This window comes from Neolamprologus multifasciatus, chromosome 12, assembly GCF_963576455.1.
Source record: "Neolamprologus multifasciatus chromosome 12, fNeoMul1.2, whole genome shotgun sequence".
Classification (NCBI taxonomy): domain Eukaryota; kingdom Metazoa; phylum Chordata; class Actinopteri; order Cichliformes; family Cichlidae; genus Neolamprologus; species Neolamprologus multifasciatus.
This window is the reverse complement of record NC_140450.1, coordinates 33,145,519-33,166,687: the sequence shown is the minus strand read 5'-3', so window position 1 is coordinate 33,166,687 and position 21,169 is coordinate 33,145,519. Positions and strand designations below refer to the sequence as shown.

General features: G+C 42.1%; 1 protein-coding gene across 2 annotated transcripts in view; it reads left to right on the top strand.

The window, feature by feature from the left end:
* Positions 1-21,169, top strand: part of zdhhc8b (zDHHC palmitoyltransferase 8b) — a 94,960-nt gene that overhangs the window by 65,501 nt on the left and 8,290 nt on the right. The window contains exons 2-7 of one of the 2 annotated variants that reach the window (XM_085179350.1): positions 9,433-9,554; positions 15,088-15,245; positions 17,346-17,518; positions 17,671-17,773; positions 18,290-18,381; positions 19,270-19,402. In XM_085179350.1, coding sequence (XP_085035476.1) covers positions 9,433-9,554; positions 15,088-15,245; positions 17,346-17,518; positions 17,671-17,773; positions 18,290-18,381; positions 19,270-19,402 — 781 coding nt within the window. The other variant, XM_085179351.1, reaches the window with a different exon arrangement.

Here is a 21,169-nt window from a genome sequence, read left to right as displayed (position 1 = left end):
GAAAAGCATTTAACTTGATTTCAAACGAAGCATTTGTGCAGCCATGAAAATGCACGCTGGGCTCCGAGCATGCAGATGGTGAACGGTGTACCCCGCGGCTGCTCGGCTTCCACCTCTGCTCTCTAGGCTCAGAGCGAAGGCGACCTTTCCGCGAGGCTCCAGAGAAGCAAACACAACTGAAGTGTGTTTTCTAGTCTTTAGTATTAATTTGCAAAACTCTATATGCCTCATAAGCATAAATAAAATTAAACACAGATGACTATATATTTTTTTTAATTGATTTTTTAAAGTCAGCTATTGAAGACCACACGTTTGTTGTTTGACTTGCTCACTTTAAGTCTCGGTTAAGACTCAGATCTGCTTACAGAGTTTGTGGGGAAGCCAATCAAGGAGCAGTAAGCCTCCAGCTCACAAACACACGGAGGGAGGACAGTTTAAAAATCATATTTAGAAATCCGGTCATGTTTTTTTTCCCCTTGTACAAAAGGATCGGTTATTAATTCTGAATGGAGACCAACTGGTCAGACGAAAAAAGCAATGCAAAGATTTCACTTTGGCCTCTGCAAGCTTGCAGTGATTACTACTCACAATTTCTCTGACATGTCATGCTAAAAGCAACGACTAGACCTACATTTAACTACATACTCTAAATGCGAGGCTGGGCTGCTCTGCAGTTTGTAGGCAAGGAAGGACAAACTTGGGGTTAGAGGAAGTTTAATTTACGATACCCGCTCGGTCTGCGAGTTCTCAAACCGTCCTGCTTAACATCTGCAGTGAACACACTTGTGTTTCCACTGACAACAGGCTCGCTGCCGCTGTGTGTGAAGACAAAGCTTCAGGGATGTGTTTGTGTTGGTGACTGGCAGCTCCTACGGGAGTTAGAAGCGAGTTATGGTGCTGTTCACGAAACCTATGAGGAGGAAAATTAGTCTGACAGAAACTGCATAGGAGGAAGGAACCGGCACTGGTTTGGCAGGTGGGATTCTGTGATGGATTGTGGGAACTGAGGTCCTGGGGAGATGATTGTAGATGGCATGTATGTAACAACTGAGATCAAGCTCTCGCACTAATTTCCTTCAAGACTACAGTTCTCTCTTTCTTTTTAAGTCATAATGAAAATTTCCTTCCTAGGGGGTGAAATGATACCAGCCTTACAATGGATTTCGGATCACTGGATCTCAGTAGGCAGTCAGTACAAGAACACCTCCCTCGTGTGTCCCGCTGGGTTGAGACTTAATGAACTAATCAATGGGTTGGTGTTCTCAGCAGGAGCTGAATACATTACTGTAAGTGTTCCTTTTGGCCCAGCAGCATCTTCTACCATTACGGGTGTAATTCCAGCGAGGACTCGCTGTTCATGATGGCTCTGAGATCCAGATAAAAGGCGACATTAAAGTATTTTATTGTTCATGTAGTGAACATCTATCACTTGTAACATTTTGACGCCCTAAAATATCAAAAGTCAGTTTCTGTCAGGTTTACTACTGTGAATGAATCACAGACGTACTCTGCATATTAATCCGTCTTATTCACATTCACACAGGCGACCGCGTCTTAAAAATGTCCATGTTGGACAAAGAAAAGTGCCACCTCTCAGTATCAGTCCCCAAAGCTCTCTGGATTCAGTCAGCTTTCTCTTTGATGGTTGTTCAGACTCTGCCCTCCATTTCTCCCAGTGCTACTAAAAGAGCAGATTACAGCAACTTCAAAGGGAAGGCTGGTTTTTTTTTTTTTCTGCTGTGATCCAAAAGAAGGAAAATGAGGGACAGATAGATCTGAGTAGTCAAATAGCCTTAGGATATGTAGTGGATACCATATAGATGCTTGTCATGGTAGGTGATTGATTGTCACAGCACTGTTTCAAGCTTCAACTGTGACTAATGGACCAGTAAAAATCATCAAATTCCTCATCAAACACGTAATTACTTGACAAAGACTGCAGTGGCTTTTCCTACCCTCTGAGGTTTTCTGGATTTTAGGGGTTTACCTCAAAAAGTGTTTCACTAAGCTTGTGTTGAATCAACAGACTCAAGCCTGTGGTTTTCTTAAGACAGGATTTGTGTCCAGGATTTTTTTCTTCTTCCCTTATACTTTTTTTTCTTTTAAAAAGACTGCTGAGTTATCGTCACCATTGCTGTTTCCCACCAATAGATATCAGATACTCTGTTGTTATTGTTATTGTTACACACAGTTTTGGTTACGTTTGTATATCAGTATATTATCAAATGATGTGTATCTATTAAAATAGTTTCATTTTGGGTTTCACGACTTTCTTCCATAAAACCATCGCAACATTTGCGTCTTTACTTTCTCCTTCTGTGAGCAAATCCACCTCCACGCACTCTCAAGCTGTCCTCGTTGTTTTCAATTCAATTCAATTCAATTTTATTTATATAGCGCCAAATCACAACAAAAGTCGCCTCAAGGCGCTTCATAGATACAGAGAAAAACCCAACAATCATATGACCCCCTATGAGCAAGCACTTTGGCGACAGTGGGAAGGAAAAACTCCCTTTTAACAGGAAGAAACCTCCGGCAGAACCAGGCTCAGGGAGGGGCGGGGCCATCTGCTGTGTTTGTTTGGGGTGAGAGAAGGAAGACAGGATAAAAGACATGCTGTGGAAGAGAGACAGAGGTTAATAACAGATATGATTCAATACAGAGAGGTCTGTTAACACATAGTGAGTGAGAAAGGTGACTGGAAAGGAAAAACTCAATGCATCATGGGAATCCCCCGGCAGCCTACATCTATTGCAGCATAACTAAGGGAGGATTCAGGGTCACCTGGTCCAGCCCTAACTATATGCTTTAGCAAAAAGGAAAGTTTGAAGCCTAATCTTAAAAGTAGAGATAGTGTCTGTCTCCCGAATCCAAACTGGAAGCTGGTTCCACAGAAGAGGGGCCTGAAAACTGAAGGCTCTGCCTCCCATTCTACTTTTAAATACTCTAGGAACAACAAGTAGGCCTGCAGAGCGAGAGCGAAGTGCTCTAATAGGGTGATATGGTACTACAAGGTCATTAAGATAAGATGATCCCATAGTGACATAATTTTGTCAAAAGCACATATCAAGTAATGATGCAGCCTAAACGTGGTAGAGTCTGCAGACGTGGGGGCCTCTGCTCTGTTCAGCACATGCGTTTGACAAAGTGGCAGCTGAGCTGCACAGCTCTCTTTCTGTCTCCTTTTTTTTTTCTTTTTAATGCAAATATAGATCAAATGAACAACTCAGCAGTTGTCGCTGAGCTTTGCATACATGTGATTTTTGTCCAGTGATTTCACAATGATAAAATTGGGATTTTGAAGTCTGGAAAATGCTCCAAATATTCCTCGTTTTTTTCCTACTAAACTGTTAACACTGAATTCAGCTGGATTGAATTACAGTGTGAATCCAGACAACAGCGAGGATGAGTTGTGACAGCTAACGCAGCGGCGTGGCACTGTGCGGTAATTCGTGTCGTGTAATTATTTATGGTTTAGAAAACAACAGCTCTACACTTCTAATTGTTTTTGCTCACGTCTCAGTTTGGTTCCATTAAATCACCAAGTAGTTCTGACCACCCCAAGGTCGTTTGCATAATCGTTCACCAAACACGTGAGTCATATTTAAAGAGCTCATTTGCACTTTAACAATGCAAATGTATGACAGCAGAGGGGAAGGTGCAATTTTAGCTTGCAATCTGCCTCCTACAGACTTTCTTCCTTTGCTGTTCAGCAGGAGAATCACATGTGTAACCCGAGGAATGACGGGTGGATTTACATTTAAGTAGGCATGCATGGATGGGACCTGTAATGGTAGTAGTAGAAGTGATTTAGAAGATGTTTGCTGTGAAAGCGCTCATCGATCTGGCTAAGGTTAGTGAGGAGACCGCAAGCTGCTCTGCCAGCATGGGAGCGAGCTGTGGGCTATTTCTTCCAAATCCTGTGCTTTTATCTCCCTTTTCATCCTCGTCTCAGTCACGAGACGAAATATGATTTGAATTTTTACTCCCTGGTATAGACGTTGACTCTGCACCTCAGTGTCTGTGAGGTATTCGCATGCAAACTGCTGTTTTAAATGCCGATCGGCCTGGATGCTCTCCAGCTCCTGTTTGCTGTAGTTTTAATTATCGAAAAGATTCCTGGACTTTCTTCCTTTTTGGACTTGAAGCCACGATGGAAGCAAACTCATTACTTTACTGCCCTTTTGGCAGAAAAAGCTCTTTCAGTTTAACAAATTATCCAAGCTATTTTTTGTGGACATTTTTATTTCTGTATTTATTTGCCTCAGTTGAAGTATCATGGCTACACTTAGCGTGAACACTGCTTACCACGCAGGGCTGATAAGCACTCCGTTGTTATTTGTTACTCCTACACAATTAACCAATGTCTGTGTGCTTAATTAGACTTTCTTTCACTCACATTTTCCTCCCACGCTGTCAGCTCCCAGGTTCCTAAAATGGTTGCTGTCAGCTGCACTCCACCCCACCACCCCCCACCCTCCTATCTGACTCCACTGTATCACACACTGCACAAAAATACATGATCCATTGACAGGCGAGTAAATTGGGATTTCGGGAGACTGTGGGGCTGCGTCCCGTTTCTCTTCTTTGATCAATTTTTTTAAGCACTTGTTGACACAGCATAGTACGACTCACTGCAGTGTGCTGAGTGAATGTCAGTTCTGCTGAGATGTACTTTGATGTTATTGTCTTGTAAAGGAAGATATGTGCAATGTGTGTTTTCAGAGAATAAGCAGGAACAAAAATCTGTCCCTTGTAAGACTTTGCCTTATATCCTGCATTTCCATGTCGCAATAAATCGCTCCACCTGTTTCCGATTTTACATGGGTAAAGTTAACTTAGGTGTCAGCTCTTTTAGGATGTAATATATATTAGGGGTGCAACAATACTCGTATCGATATTGAACCGTTCGATACAGTGCTTTCGGTTCGGTACACATATGTATGAACAATACAAAATGTTTAATTTATTTTATCAACTTTCCTTCTGACGATGCTGTCTGTGTTGAGCGCTCAGTGGATCTGCGCTCGACAGTACAGTCTAGGTGGAGTAGTCGAACGCAGATTCACTGAGCGCAGCGCAAGCTAGCAAGACAGAAGCTAAGCTCGTTGCAACATGGCAAATTGAACCTCCCCCACCCTCATTCAGATCTGGCGTTTGGAACTATTTTGGTTTTCATGTGACGTATGACCCTGAAGGTAAGCGCGTCATGGACAAAAGTAAAACAGTATGTTGGATGTGCCACGCAATGCTCAAGTACATGGGTGGGAACTAGTGTGTTAGCGCAGTTAGCTTGTTAACGTGTTGACACCATCCAGCCCCGCACAGCGATCCCGGTAGCTCGTTAACGGAGATTTGCCGTGTTGTGGCGTTAACGTCATTTCAGATTAACGCTGACAGCACTAGTGGGAACACAACGAATTTGACTGCACATTTACTCCGAGATCATCCTAGTGCAAAGACAAGTGGAAGCAGACAAAAACAACAAGCACGCATGCTACAAACTTTACCCGAGTCATTTAGACAGCCGTTAGCACATGATTCTCCTTATGGGGACCTGATATGTTTAATATGCTGCTGAGAATATAGCCCAGAAGAAGCGTATAGTATAGCTTTTATTTTGGAAAGAGACATTTCTCTGTAATAAACTCTCTTTTCCAAAGATGAGTGATTTCTTGATCAGAGATTTATTTTTTTATTACTTTGTTGTTTCAGCAACATTAAATTTAAAAACTGTACTTTTGAGTTAAAATATATATTTATAATTTTAATAAATGACAAATTAAAAAAGCATGAACATTTTTTTTGTATCAAAAATATCGAACCGTGAATTTTGTGTATTGTTGCACCCCTAATTAATAAAAAAAATTATAAAAATAAAAATTTATAATAATAATAATAATATATATATATATATATATATATATATATATATATATATATATATATATATATATATATTTTATTATTAATTTTTTTTGTGGCCACTTTGAAAACTTCAACTAGACATCTAGTTATAGACAGTAATATGATGCAACAGTGAGGGCGGATCAACCCAATACTAGCTCTAACAAAGCTGAAGAGGACTGGATGTGTGAAAGGCCATCTCATCCCCGTTAGCGCTTCTCTGTCCTTTGTAGAGCCATGGCTCTGAATAATTCAGCAAAGCAACAGCAGAGCGGGAAAGGAGATAAATGGATTGAAGCTGATCTTGGGGCACGAGTACAGGAAGGAGTTTTTGACATCACAATGAGCTGTGGAGGCATGTTTGGAGATTCAAGTGTTTGTATCTGAGTCGTGTGCCAGCCGGCCGTGAGTGTATTAGTCATCACTTAGAGTGAGAGCCCCACACCCCAACCCTGTGAGATATTTCATTAATTCATGAATCCTCTGTGAGTTTCTGACCTGCAGGGTCTCTGCGGTGTGTCCAGCTGTAGGTGTTAACACATCTCCATTCCGATGGCGTTTCACCTCCAGAGAGGCAGTCGGCTTGAATCGTGACACCCTAGGAAGCACACAGTGTCTTGACATTTAAGTGCAGGTGACTGAACAGAGCTGTGAGTCTTACTCAGGTGTCTCCACACTTGAATGTGTCACAGCCCTTATTGAGCTATAATTTGCAGGCGGTGGAGAAGGTCGGTTTGATGCAAAATGTTGCTCATCGAGGTTTGGTGAGAATATTTTTAGTGGTGGCTTTTGGGTGTGAGTGTTGAGGCTGGAGTATTTCTAGCTGATGCATTTGTTGGCTAGCAGATCCCAGTGCAGACTACATCAAGTTTAAAGTTCATTGTGGATGAGTAAGACATCAGCTGTTGTGCCAAAAACTCAATTATTTTAATTGAACAGTAGCTACTATTAAAGGCAAGAGTTTCAAAGATTTTAGAAGATTTCAACCAGTTTGGGGTTTTTGTCAGCTTTGATTGTTTTTAGGCTCAAACAAGCTGATGCAGGAAAAAGCTGCACTTAGACTGTAGTGAGTCACTAAAGTCCAACTCAGTGGTTCCCAAACTTTTTTTGCTGCGCCCCCCTTTGTTTTACAAGAAAAATGTTGCCCCCTCCCCCCCCCACCGCACACATCCTCCAACCACACACCCATATTTTGCTCCGTTGCGGTTTATTTCATACCTCAAACATTTAGTAAACAATTAAGCAAATACAAGTAAACTTCAATAAATTACAGGTAGTAAGAAAATAAACTACTAACTAGGGCTGGGCGATATATAGAGTTTTTAAAAAATATCGATATATTTTCATGCGAGATATAAGATGTGACAATATCCTTTATATCGAGATAGTCTGTGTTACGTTATAACATAGCCACAAGTTTGCCTCTCTTTCGTCCACTTTTGTCTCTGCGCAACGTTACTCGGCCTCACCTCTCCTTCACTGAACACAACTCCCCCTCCTCCCCCATAGCTTCACCTGCAGGCAGCAACAATATGGACACGGCAAATCTCAGTTAGCGAGTTGTGGGGCTGGACGGCGTCAACGTGTTAGCGAGCTAACCACGCTAACGACAGCCCACAGGGGCTGCACGGCCTAAAATCCCTTCATTTTCTCAAAAGTTGACAGTGCGCTTTATGTATGAATTCTGGTTGTGCTTACTGACCGCGAACCGATTTTATGTGCTACACGGCGCTCAGCAATCTGTCAAAAAATGTTTTAGTACGACTTTGGTAAGCTACGGAGATGCAGCGCTTGATGGATTGTCGGAGCATTACGGCTACCGTAGTCTGGAGCCTCGCGGAGTGATACGTACTGTGCTTCAACGTAATATTACCGTATTGTGTGAAAAAACAACATTGTTTTATTTTATTTATGGAGCATGATTATCTAATGAATGCTGATCATTTATTTTTGAGTAATTTCGTCATGTAAATCTATGCTGTATGTAAATAAAAATGCCTGTGTGACATCTGGGACACAGTGTAACTAAGAACTCTCTTTTTGTTCTTAACTTATGGCTTTAAAAAAATATCAAGATATATATCTTGTATCGCCACCCAGCTAAAAAATATCGAGATATGAATTTTGGGTCATATCGCCCAGCCCTACTACTAACTCTTTTACGCTACGTCGGCACCTACACAGGTATTTTTGAACACGCAGCTGTTTCGTCCACACGGAAACGGCGTTTTGAATCACCGAAAACTGAGATTTTTTAAAAAAATCCTTTTTTGCGTTTACGTGTGGACGAGGAATACAGAGTTCGTCACGCAGCGTCAAAGGTATGTGCCTTTAATCACGTCACGGGGTGATGTGAAAAAGGCACCCTGTGCGCCACGTTATTGTTTACATGAGATAAATTGCAGAATTGCAGAGACAAAATACTGTTAATCTGACTGTCTGCAGGTTTTACACGCAGTTACTGTCCCTCCATTTACAAAGGCAGAGGCGTCACGATGTGATTATTTTACATGTAGTTGTTTTTTTCATGTGTAATAATATTCAACATTGCTATCAATACATTTTTCAAAAAATGCCTCTCTGTGCAAAATAGGTTTAAAAACATAAACAGCTGTGGCATCCTGTTTGTCCATGATTTGAACCGGGGGAACAAATCGTGGCAGGATCAGCCTGATGTTATTTGTATCCCGCTGTAACTTTACTGTATAAAGAGCTAACATCTCCAAAATGTCAGGAGTAGTTAGTCATTACAACAAGTGTTTGTGAAGTAAAAATCAAGAATGTGGGATCCTGTTTGTCCGTGATTTGAAGAGCCCAGCGCTGCTCCAGACGCAGGGAAAACCAATCCTGCAGGGAGACCTACCTCGGCACTTGTGCAGGTGAAGCCAAAGGGAAGATTTGCTTCACCATATTTTTTAGTCTTTGGCTTAGAATGAAGTTGGTTTGGAAACATATTCAGCGATGCTTCATCTCCTGCTTTGCGTTTCTGTAGGCGCCCCGTGCTAGCAGAGTCCAAGCGGTTTTTTTTTGTTTTTTTTTTCCTCCTTGTCATCCCTTGCCCCCCCTGCCATGGCTCTGCGCCCCCTCTAGGGGGCGGGCCCCACACTTTGGGAAGGTCTGGCCTAACTTACGTAACTGTAAAGTGGTGCACTGAGTGGAGCCGCATAGTAAGAAATCAACAATAGTTCTTTTTCAGTGAAGAATTATTTCCAAACAGAAAGATACAAATTGAGTTCAAAGACAGCACTTCAAATCCTCCTCATCGGGCTTTTATGTACTCGTGTTAAACAGGCATTTTGTTAGACACTGCCCTGCATCGTTACTCAATAGAGGCTCATTCATGGGAAAGTCTGTTTTCTTGTAACACTTTTACCTTTGCTGTTACTTTTTACGCGGTTATGGTGAAGACAAGAAGGGGAAACGCACGGTTGATGAAAATGCAGCGCTGTTTAAATGTTTGTTACGACATGCTGCTCAACACACAGGAAGGATCCTGATTGTCTTTGTCTCGATGTGTGTCTCTAGGTGCCCCTGGTTGACTAAAGTCATCTCGCCCGCTGTGCCTCTCTACAATGGACTGGTCTTCCTCTTCGTCTTGGCCAACTTCAGTATGGCAACCTTCATGGACCCTGGCGTTTACCCCAGAGGTTTGTACCGACGCGAGGAGCTTTGAAAATGTTTTGATCACAGTCTGACCTGTAAACTTTCTAAGCAAAATCTTATTACAATATTTATCTGCCATCTAAAACATTAGTGTCCGTCATAAAGCATGTGCACATAAATGTAAGTGCTACATGTAAGTAATGGTTAAACTCTGCCGAGTCCCCATTTAGAAGCTGCTCTTTATTTCTTTTCTTTTTTTTATAGCACCACATTTATCAGAGAACCACCCTGCAGCGTTTCATTACCCTATTATCTGCCTCTTACAGTCTACCAGCTTCACATGCAGAGCACTGCTGGAGGTTATACGAGCCTTCATATTGCGCGGTGTATTAAGTATCTTTCAGCTGTTCAGCCTGTCAAACAAGCTGCACTGACCTCTGCTCCTGATGCAGGCAGACTCCTGAGTCTCAGCCATAGTGGGTATTGATGAATTCACCCATCCCTGGACATGTTTAATTTGCTTCTTGATGATAAGGACCTTGCTTTAGAGAGTCTTTCCTGCTCATAAAGGGGAAATGATTAATAGGTTGTGTATAGTGCCAGTTAGCCGCCTCCCCATGACTGTAGCCTTCTATGGCAGCTGTCTTGTGTTTTATAGACTGGTGGCAGATGAGTTTTTCTAAGCACTTGATGTTATATTTGTCAGCCAAATAATAATATATGTGTCATCAAGACTGTAAAAGTAAAGTGCAGATTGAGGTCATTGACAGCACCTTTTTTTGAGGAAGCCACTAATTGAGGTGATGGACAAAAAAGACGACTGGGGCTAATGAGGCTTTGCAGTCATTAAGTTCATTTTCCTGAAGACAATTAGAAAGAAACTGAAAGTTCAATAAAAATGCTAATGTTGTGGATTGTTCCCACTGTCACCAAGTACTTGCTCATAGGGTGTCGCTTGACTCTTGGGGCTTTCTCTTTGACGCGACTATTATTGTAATTTGGTGTTACATGGATTGAATGCAATTTTATTGAATTGAATTGAAGTACTAGGCCTACAGGAGCTGGTTGGCCATGGAAACACAACACCTCGATGCACAGTTTTTGTATTGTTGTTGATGCCGGAGGAAGTTTGGAAGTCTGCAGTAATTGCGACAACAGAGTGCTGAGACTTTTCTGGAGTATAAGCCTCAGCACTCTGTGAGCCCGCTCTGCAACTTTATATGTTCTGTCACTTCGTGGCTGAGTTGCTGTGGTTCTTTAACGCTTCTACTTTGCAATGAAAACGCCTGAATTCAGAGATTAACCCTTTAAAACCGGTCGAAGCGGGCATGCTCTGTTTTGCGTAACTATTTTTAAATCCCGGTAGCTCTGCAACCACGTAAGCTAGCACAATACATTTTTTTGCATATGAAACCTGAGGAGTTGTACTTACATCTTATGCCATCATCTTGTCCTCGGTCACAGTTTCCTTCCACATATAGCTTTGCAAAAACTGCATAAAAAGCACTTGCAGCAACAAAAACATAATATTCCAGAAACACGCTTTGCCGATCCGATCAGCTGTTCATAACACTTCCTACGTTGGATTAGAAGTCAGCACGAACTATCGCATGTCCGCCATGACCTGGCCGAAACCGGAAGTGACGTCATTTTCGCGGAAATGTAGTTTTTTACCGTCCGGGCCTCAATGAGCCTATACTGGTGTTTTTAAAAGTTATCTTTGACTTTATGACTTTCTGTGTCGTTTCTGGGATGCTTAGGACTCATATTGCACTGCTGGAAATAGTTTATTTTGATGCATATGCTGCTTTTTTGCAAATTTGCATCATAATATTTATTTTCGTTTTTCCTGCAGTATATAAAAATCTGTGTATTTCAAAAATAAAACTATGAAGACACTCAAAATAAATTTCCTGTGGTGGGAAACTAGTTTGTGCAACTTTTTTGTATTTACAGTTTTGAGGGATAAGCCTCTTAAATTTCTCTAACTAGAAATATATGTTAAAAAAAGCAAAAACGATTTTCAATTTTTTTGTAGTTTATTGCACTTTTTTGCAATTTATGTAATTACTATGCACTTAATTCATACATATTATTAAAATGTAGGCTATAATGGTTGTATTGATGTATAGCAACTTGAAATGCTCCCAAAAATGGCTCCACAGCATGTAAAAATATAATATAAGCTCTGGCGGACTTGGTTCTATGGTAGGTCTTAAAGGGTTAAGAGGTGTGACCCAACATTTTTGTCCACATAGGCTACGGCATGTGTTTCAAGTGTTCATTTTTTCACTCAAAGAGCAAAGATAATTTCACGCCCACTAACAGCCAATCATCACTGACCACAATAGTAAAATGTTTCTCCTTCACTGTGTTTAATTTGCCAGCTTCATGTCCTGTAAATATGCACAGTTCACCCGTTTGTGAAGGATGAACATGTGACAAAAACATATGCTGACGATGCGCTGGGGAAAAAAAGTGACTCAAGAACAAATTGAGCATTACAACCTAGAACATGAATGATGTTCTACGTGGCCTTCACACTGGCAGTCTTTCAAGAACAAGCATTCAGAGCTAATGAAATGTATCTGAACATCACGGCAGTTAACATAAAAAGATGATAAAGAATCACACTGTAAGTGCATACATACAATCAGCTGCAAATAATAAAACTCCTTAAACAGTTCACACATACAGGGAGTGCAGAATTATTAGGCAAGTTGTATTTTTGAGGAATCATTTTATTATTGAACAACAACCATGTTCTCAATGAACCCAAAAAACTCATTAATATCAAAGCTGAATGTTTTTGGACGTAGTTTTTAGTTTGTTTTTAGTTTTAGCTATTTTAGGGGGATATCTGTGTGTGCAGGTGACTATTACTGTGCATAAATATTAGGCAACTTAACAAAAAACAAATATATACCCATTTCAATTATTTATTTTTACCAGTGAAACCAATATAACATCTCCACATTCACAAATATACATTTCTGACATTCAAAAACGAAACAAAAACAAATCGGCGACCAATATAGCCACCTTTCTTTGCAAGGACCCTCAAAAGCCTGCCATCCATGGATTCTGTCAGTGTTGTGATCTGTTCACCATCAACATTGCGTGCAGCAGCAACCACAGCCTCCCAGACACTGTTCAGAGAGGTGTACTGTTTTCCCTCCTTGTAAATCTCACATTTGATGATGGACCACAGGTTCTCAATGGGGTTCAGATCAGGTGAACAAGGAGGCCATGTCATTAGTTTTTCTTCTTTTATACCCTTTCTTGCCAGCCACGCTGTGGAGTACTTGGACGCGTGTGATGGAGCATTGTCCTGCATCCTGCAAATCATGTTTTTCTTGAAGGATGCAGATTTCTTCCTGTACCGCTGCTTGAAGAAGGTGTCTTCCAGAAACTGGCAGTAGGACTGGGAGTTGAGCTTGACTCCATCCTCAACCCGAAAAGGCCCCACAAGCTCATCTTTGATGATACCAGCCCAAACCAGTACTCCACCTCCACCTTGCTGGCGTCTGAGTTGGACTGGAGCTCTCTGCCCTTTACCAATCCAGCCACGGGCCCATCCATCTGGCCCACCGAGACTCACTCTCATTTCATCAGTCCATGAAACCTTAGAAAAATCAGTCTTGAGATATTTCTTGGCCCAGTCTTGACGTTTCAGCTTGTGTGTCTTGTTCAGTGGTGGTCGTCTTTCAGCCTTTCTTACCTTGGCCATGTCTCTGAGTATTGCACACCTTGTGCTTTTGGGCACTCCAGTGATGTTGCAGCTCTGAAATATGGCCAAACTAGTGGCGTCTTGGCAGCTGCACGCTTGACTTTTCTCAGTTCATGGGCAGTTATTTTGCGCCTTGGTTTTTCCACACGCTTCTTGCGACCCTGTTGACTATTTTGAATGAAACGCTTGATTGTTCGATGATCACGTTTCAGAAGCTTTGCAATTTTGAGACTGCTGCATCCCTCTGCAAGATATCTCACTATTTTTGACTTTTCTGAGCCTGTCAAGTCCTTCTTTTGACCCATTTTGCCAAAGGAAAGGAAGTTGCCTAATAATTATGCACACCTGATATAGGGTGTTGATGTCATTAGACCACACCCCTTCTCATTACAGAGATGCACATCACCTAATATGCTTAATTGGTAGTAGGCTTTCGAGCCTATACAGCTTGGAGTAAGACAACATGCATGAAGAGGATGATGTGGACAAAATACTCATTTGCCTAATAATTCTGCACTCCCTGTGTTGAAGCCCAGACACAGAATTTTAGGGGGCGTTCTGCTGTGTGTGGCTGGTACTCGAGGACGCTCAGTAGGACAGGGATGTGGGCTATCACCTTGTGCTCTTTGTTGCCTTTCTCGAGAACAATCCTAAAAGGTTTTGGAGTGGCAGGTGTCAGGGGAAGGTGGCTGCCACTGGGGTGCGTTGTTTTATTAAGGAGAGGAGTTTGTATTTAGTCTACAGCAATGCTTAAGTGGGTCAATGCTAGAACCCAATGTTTCCTAACAGACTGAGATGATAGGTGCCATCCACTTCATCTGTCAGTGACTTTAATATTGTGCGACTGGATGTAGGTGCCTTAGTCTTTAGTGCTTAAAATGAAAAAAACAAACTGTATATTTTAGGTCATACTTCATTTGTTTCCTGAGTTTCATGCAAAAATAGAATTGAGTTTGACAAAGGCGGTGTAGATTGTACGAAACAGGCCAGTGCTTTGTTCACCGAACAAGCTCGGATGGAGCATTTGGAGGAAAGAATCTGTCACAGGAGATGCAAGCCTCACTGCTGTTTGTGTTTGCTGGTTTGGCAGGCAGCTCTGCTTCAAAATCTATTTGAATCGACTCGAGAGCCGTAATAGCAGAGCAATCTCCCGCTATGGAACTGTTTATTTCTGTGCTCTACCTTTGCTTCTTTCTTGCTTGGTTTCCTTCTGCATGCGTGTACTCAGCTACCCGGGTCAGTTATTGCTGTACTGTGAAATTATTTTCTGAAGTTGGAGTTTCATGCAAATCGATCAAATGTGCTCCTTTGATCAGTTGAAAGGCGTGTCGCTTTAGTACAGCTCCACAGTAAAAACAAAACAAAAAAGCTCTCAGCTGCAGGAGTTGTTCTGTTTTTCTCTCTGCATAGACAATAAAGAATACTTTGCGTATGGCGTTGCATTTCTGCTTGTGGCTAACAGCTGCAGTTCATCCAACAGCAGAGTCGAACACTGGGAAAGCTCATACTGCAGTTTGCAAACTACGGGTTTAATTATCTTTTTATGTCAGATAAAGCAAACCGATAATTCTGCCAGGGTTTGAGGTCTAACTCCCATAAAAACAAATCCATTTTAAGAATGTCTAAACTTGTGCGAAATAAAGCCAGGCAGTCTCTTCTACACAAGTCACACAGTTGATCAGCTCAAAGCACACCGAATAGGTCACGGGTTTGCTCTCTGCAGACATCTAACAGCAGGGTGGGCTTCATTTGAGGCGCTTCCCGTGTGTCCCTGTCAAACGGAATCATAAAGCACGACCACGCGTCTCTTTCTGGGTTTGTTTGCAATGTCTTCTTCTCACCCACAGCGGACGAGGACGAGGATAAGGAGGATGATTTCCGGGCACCGCTCTACAAGAACGTGGAGATCAAGGGCATTCAGGTCCGGATGAAGTGGTGCGCCACCTGTCACTTCTACAGGCCGCCTCGCTGCTCGCACTGCAGCGTCTGCGACAACTGTGTGGAGGTGTGTGTGTGAATACAGAAGCATGAGTGCAAACAGAGAGAGTGTGTGGGTTCACTGCATATGAAATCTAAATATGCATCAAGGTCAGAGTAACATATAAGTATTTTATCAAGAATCTGTCCAGTTGGCATGTTCGGGCATATTTGATATGAAAAATAATGCAGATTTCTTTCTTTTTTGCATATATTTAGACTTCCTGCCAAGGATTAAGGCGGGGAAACAGCATTTCTTATTATCTGTGTTTCTGGCAAGAAAAATGTCATCATTAAAGATTATAATTACTGGAATAAATATAAGCTTTTGGCAGCTTCAACAGTAAAATACTGTAAGACTACACATTGGTTCACACACAGAGGCATAAAAATACACAGGGACATCAGATATTAATACACAAGATGCAGAATTAAGCAGCTTGTATTCCTGCGTGTGTTTTTCTTCTAGAAACTGGAAAAAGGGGTCGAATGTTTGATGATCAAAACAATGAAATTAATGAACAGTTTTACAGGGATGTAGATGAATTTATGTCTCAGTAAGATTTAGGACTACCGGGAAACCACACATGCAATAGGCAATACAAGATATTTATTTAAGGCGCAGTGTGATTCGGAGTTATTGTTTACTGAAACAACAGGAGTCATAAAACTAGTTTCCAACTAAATTCCCAAGCAGTGCAGAACAAGGAGAAGAAGAACGAATGCCAGAGTTCGAGCTGTATGTATGAGGTGGACTGTACCTGATGATTAAGTGCTTTAACCCTTTAAAGCCGGTCAGAGCAGGCACGCTCTGTTTTGCGTAACTATTTTTAAATCCCGGTAGCTCTGCAACCACGTAAGTTAGTGCAATAATTTTTTTTGCATATGAAACCGGAGGAGTTGTACTTACATCTTATGCCATCAGCTTGTCCTCGGTCACAGTTTCCTTCCACATATAGCTTTGCAAAAACTGCATAAAAAGCACTTGCAGCAACAAAAACATAATATTCCAGAAACACGCTTTGCCGATCCGATCAGCTGTTTGTAACACTTCCTACGTCCATCAGCGTGAACTATCGCATGTCCGCCATGACCTGCCCGAAACCAGAAGTGACGTCATTTTCGCAGAAATGTAGTTTTTTACCATCAGGGCCTCATGAGCCTATACTGGTGTTTTTAAAAGTTATCTTTGACTTTATGACTTTCTGTGTCGTTTCTGGGATGCTTAGGACTCATATTACACTGCTGGAAATAGTTTATTTTGATGCACATGCTGCTTTTTTGCAAATTTGCGCTATAATATTTATTTTCGTTTTTCCTGCAGTGTATAAAAATTGGTGTATTTCAAAAATAAAACTATGAAGACACTCAAAATAAATTTCCTGTGGTGGGAAACTAGTTTGTGCAACTTTTTTGTATTTACAGTTTTGAGGGATAAGCCTCTTAAATTTCTCTAACTAGAAATATATGTTAAAAAAACAAAAACGATTTTCAATTTTTTTGTAGTTTATTGCACTTTTTTGCAATTTATGTAATTACTATGCACTTAATGCAGACATATCATTAAAATTTAGGCTGTAATGGTTGGATTGTATTATATCTTAAAGGGTTAAAACCTGCATTTTTATTTATTTTTTTTCTGGCCTCCAGGTTTCAAAAAGAATTCTGACTGTGGAGATCTATGAGAGAGAAAGAAAATGTCAGAAAATGTTTTCCTAAAAACTTTATATTCTCAGTCCCTTCTATCAAGTCTTTTTTATGACAGAGCATGATGGTAATTTAGTAAATTATACTCCCAGTTACAGTAAAATAGACGTGAAGCTGTCTCTACGTGCAGCGTCCTTGATCTCTCGGTCACATGCCGGCCACAGCAAACACGCTCAACTGGTTGCTAAGGCACAAACAAAGGTGATGGTGACCACGTCTATTTTTTATTTATAATTTATGTTCATATGCCTCAAAAATAAGCGGAGTTTTAGCATTTGAACCCCGCCACTCTCTGAACCAACTGTACCATCATGACTGACTTACATTGTGTGTTTGTTTTTTTTTCCTTCTTAAAACCTTAAAGAGTTCTTCTTCTTGGTTTCTCAAAATTTCTAAATAGAAAACTTCCTCCCTTTCTCAGGACTTTGACCATCACTGTCCCTGGGTGAACAACTGCATTGGCCGGAGAAACTACCGCTACTTCTTCCTCTTCCTGCTGTCGCTGAGTGCTCACATGGTGGGAGTGTTCTGTTTCGGCCTCATCTTTGTCCTTGACCACAAAGAAACGCTGGGAGCGCTGCACACCACTGTCACGTATCCTTACGCTTTTGTAAATCCTACAAAAATCATTTTGTGTTATTAGCTTCAGATTCTTTATTATTTCTCGTAAACTTGCTTCCTTGTCTCGTGCGTATATGACTCGCACCGTGACCTTACGTTATTATGACCTTGACCTTTGTGCTCAGTTTGGTAGTGATGTGCATAGCGGGTCTTTTCTTTATTCCAGTCATGGGACTCACAGGTTTTCACATGGTGCTCGTAGCTCGAGGTCGAACAACCAACGAACAGGTGAGGAGAAATTAGTGCTGTTACTGTTGGTGGTGTAACAGCGCCACGTAGAACAAGAAGAAATTAGAAACTAGTTGAGCATGTTAAAGGCAATAAGCACACACACGCTTAAGGGAATATCACACACGATACTGAACAGCACAGATATTCCCATGCGAGACGCCTCGTGAATGCATTTTGGGTGTGTGTGTTCACACTTATACATCTTTGTGAGGACCAAAAATTCACCTGTTACTATACTTGTGGGGACCAACAGTCTTTTACGGGGCCCAAATACTTGGTTTGAAGATCTTTTTGATGCTCAAAATGTGGTTTTAGTGTCAGGGTTACAGGTTATGGTTAGGGTTAGGCATTCATTTTTGATGGTTAGGATCAGGGGAAAGCATTATGTCAATTAGATGTCCTCACTAAGACAAAAAAGGCAAGTGTGTGTGTGTGTGTGTCCACTCTCTGTATGTTGGCCATGGCCTTGTGTTTACTTTGCTGCCAGCTGTAAACCAGCATTTTGTTCTGCAGGTGACGGGCAAGTTTCGTGGAGGAGTAAATCCTTTCACCAAGGGTTGCTGTGGCAACGTGGAGTATGTTTTATGTAGTCCCCTAGCACCCAGGTAAGATGCTTTACTATGCTGCGTGTGTCCATAGTATGGGTAGCTAATACATTGTAGAAACTGTCTTGTCTTCCTGTTACATACAGTACATCAAGTGCATATGTATGCCACAGCTTACTCATGTGGCCAACAAAACCCATGAAATCCATGCTGTACCAGCACATCACTGCAGTGGTAACACAGGCCCTTACGTGTCTAAGCACATGCTCTGAGGTGGCTGCAGAGGTGTTCTGCCTGAAAGCAGCCAGCAACCCTGGGGGGGGGGGGGGGGAAGGCAGATGGCTGAGAGAATTGGCTCACTCTGTAGAAACAACAGTTAATGGGAAACGGCGCGGAGCTAGCCAACCTGCTTTTTGCTCACACGCACACAGAGCATCACTAAAACCCGCCCCATTACATCCTATTGGGCCGAGCCCCATCTCATAAAAATCACCAGTGTGACTGCAGAGAGACGACAACAGGTGGGGGTGAAATGTTGTGTGGTTGCTGTTTAGCTGTTGCACAGGCCCTGATGGGATCCGCTTTAATTTACTGAATCAGTGACTCATATAACATCGAACCTGACTGGGAAGTGAGTCTGACAGCAAAACCATTAGGTTTCCTGTTTTTATAAAGGCGTTGATTACTTGAATGTGTCTCAACTGCTCAGAAAACATGGAACAGTTTTCTTTTTCCTCCTCAAGTTTCCGCAGTGACGGCCCCGAAAAAACAGCTAAACGTGCGCATTTGTGTGTGAAATGTCTTTTGTAAACCATGCAGCAAGTCAGTTGGGATCCCGGCGTGTCAGTGCATCACAGAGAGGCTGCCGTGCGTTGATAATGAAGTATAACTTTCAGTAGATGACTGTAAATAACCTGTTTGTTAATGTGCTGTAAATGTTTCATGAAGGTACATGCTGGACCCCAGGAAGAAGCCACACGTCAAAGTTCAGCCCCCGTTCATCAGACCAGATCTCTCAGACAGGCAAATCACCATCAAAGTCAGCGACAACGGTATTCATAGCACCATCATCAGCTCCAAGGTGACTAGCTTGCACTTACTAGGGAGCTTTCCCTTGTTCCTCTATCGCAAGGGTGTCGGACTCCAGGCCTCGAGGGCCGGTGTCCTGCAGGTTTTAGATCTCACTCTGGGTCAACACACCTGAATAAAATGATTAGTTCATTCCCAGGCCTCTGGAGAACTTCAAGACATGTTGAGGAGGTAATTTAGCCATTTGAATCAGCTGTGTTGGATCAAGGACAGATCTAAAACCTGGAGGACACCGGCCCTCGAGGCCTGGAGTTCGACACATGTGCTCTATCGTTTGTGGCACGACGCATGCCCAGTCCTTTTTCCACTACAGAGGACACGTTAGCGCGATAAAGCAGAGCTTTAGGATATTATTTAACACCTTAAAGACGGACGACTCAAATGGGGAAAATTATTTGAGTTCAAAAGGATGTGGTGAGTCTGACTAAATGTAAAAGTAAGCATGTCTGCAACTGATTTGCAAATCTCACAAACCTGCAATAGAAAACGTGTTTCACATTTGATGTCAGCAACATGTTGGGACAGTCCCATGTTTGCTGCTGTGAAGAATCCCCTCTTCTTTTAACAGCAGTCCGTAAATGTCTGGGAACTGAGGAGACCAACTGATGCACTTTTGGGACAGGAATGTCGTCCCATATTTGTCATATAGATGATTCCAGCTGCTCAAAAATTCGGGGTTTTCTGTGTCATATTTTTTGTTTCATGATGCATCAAACTGATGAAAGGTCGGGACTGCAGTCGGGAGAGTTCAGCCCCCTGTACTCTACTGCTGTGAAACCACTTTGATAAATGGTAAATGGACTGATTCTTATATAGCGCTTTTCTACTCTCTCGGAGCACTCAAAGCGCTCTATACAACACGCCACATTCACCCAATCACACCCATTCTCACAAGCACTTTATCTATACTTAGTGCTATCTAACTACATTCACACACATTCATACTCCGATGGACGCATCGGAGAGCAACTTGGGGTTAGTATCTTGCCCAAGGACACTTGACATGCAGACTGGAGGAGCCAAGGATCGAACCACCAACCTTCCGATCAGTAGGTGACCTGCTCTACCTCCTGAGCTACAGCCACCCTGTACTACCACTTTGATGTAATAGATGCAGATTTATCGTTGTACTGGTGAAATATGGAAATCATCGTGTGGGTGGGAGCATATGTCCTCTAAAACCTGACTTTCAGCATTGATGGTGTGTTTCCAGATGTGCAAGCTGGCAGTTATATAGGCACCGGTCCACCTTACAATAAGAGATGCAGGCTTTTGAACTGGGCGCTGATTGTATGGAGGTATTTAAAACGAGGATGGCCCAGAGAAGACAGAAGAGTTTCTGAATCATGTTTGATAGAGCTGCAAATCTGTATTTGCATCTTGTCCCTTGCACACAGATTCCTCCAGACTTCCTGAATCTATAGTACTGTACTGTAGATGATTAAATATGGTAAATGGTAAATGGCCTGTATTTATATAGCGCTTTTCTAGTCCCTAAGGACCCCAAAGCGCTTTACACATCCAGTCATCCACCCATTCACACACACTGGTGATGGCAGCTACATTGTAGCCACAGCCACCCTGGGGCGCACTGACAGAGGCGAGGCTGCCGGACACTGGCGCCACCAGGCCCTCTGACCACCACCAGTAGGCAACAGGTGAAGTGTCTTGCCCAAGGACACAACGACCGAGACTGTCCAAGCCAGGGCTCGAACCGGCAATCTTCCGATTACAAGGCGAACTCCCAACTCTTGAGCCA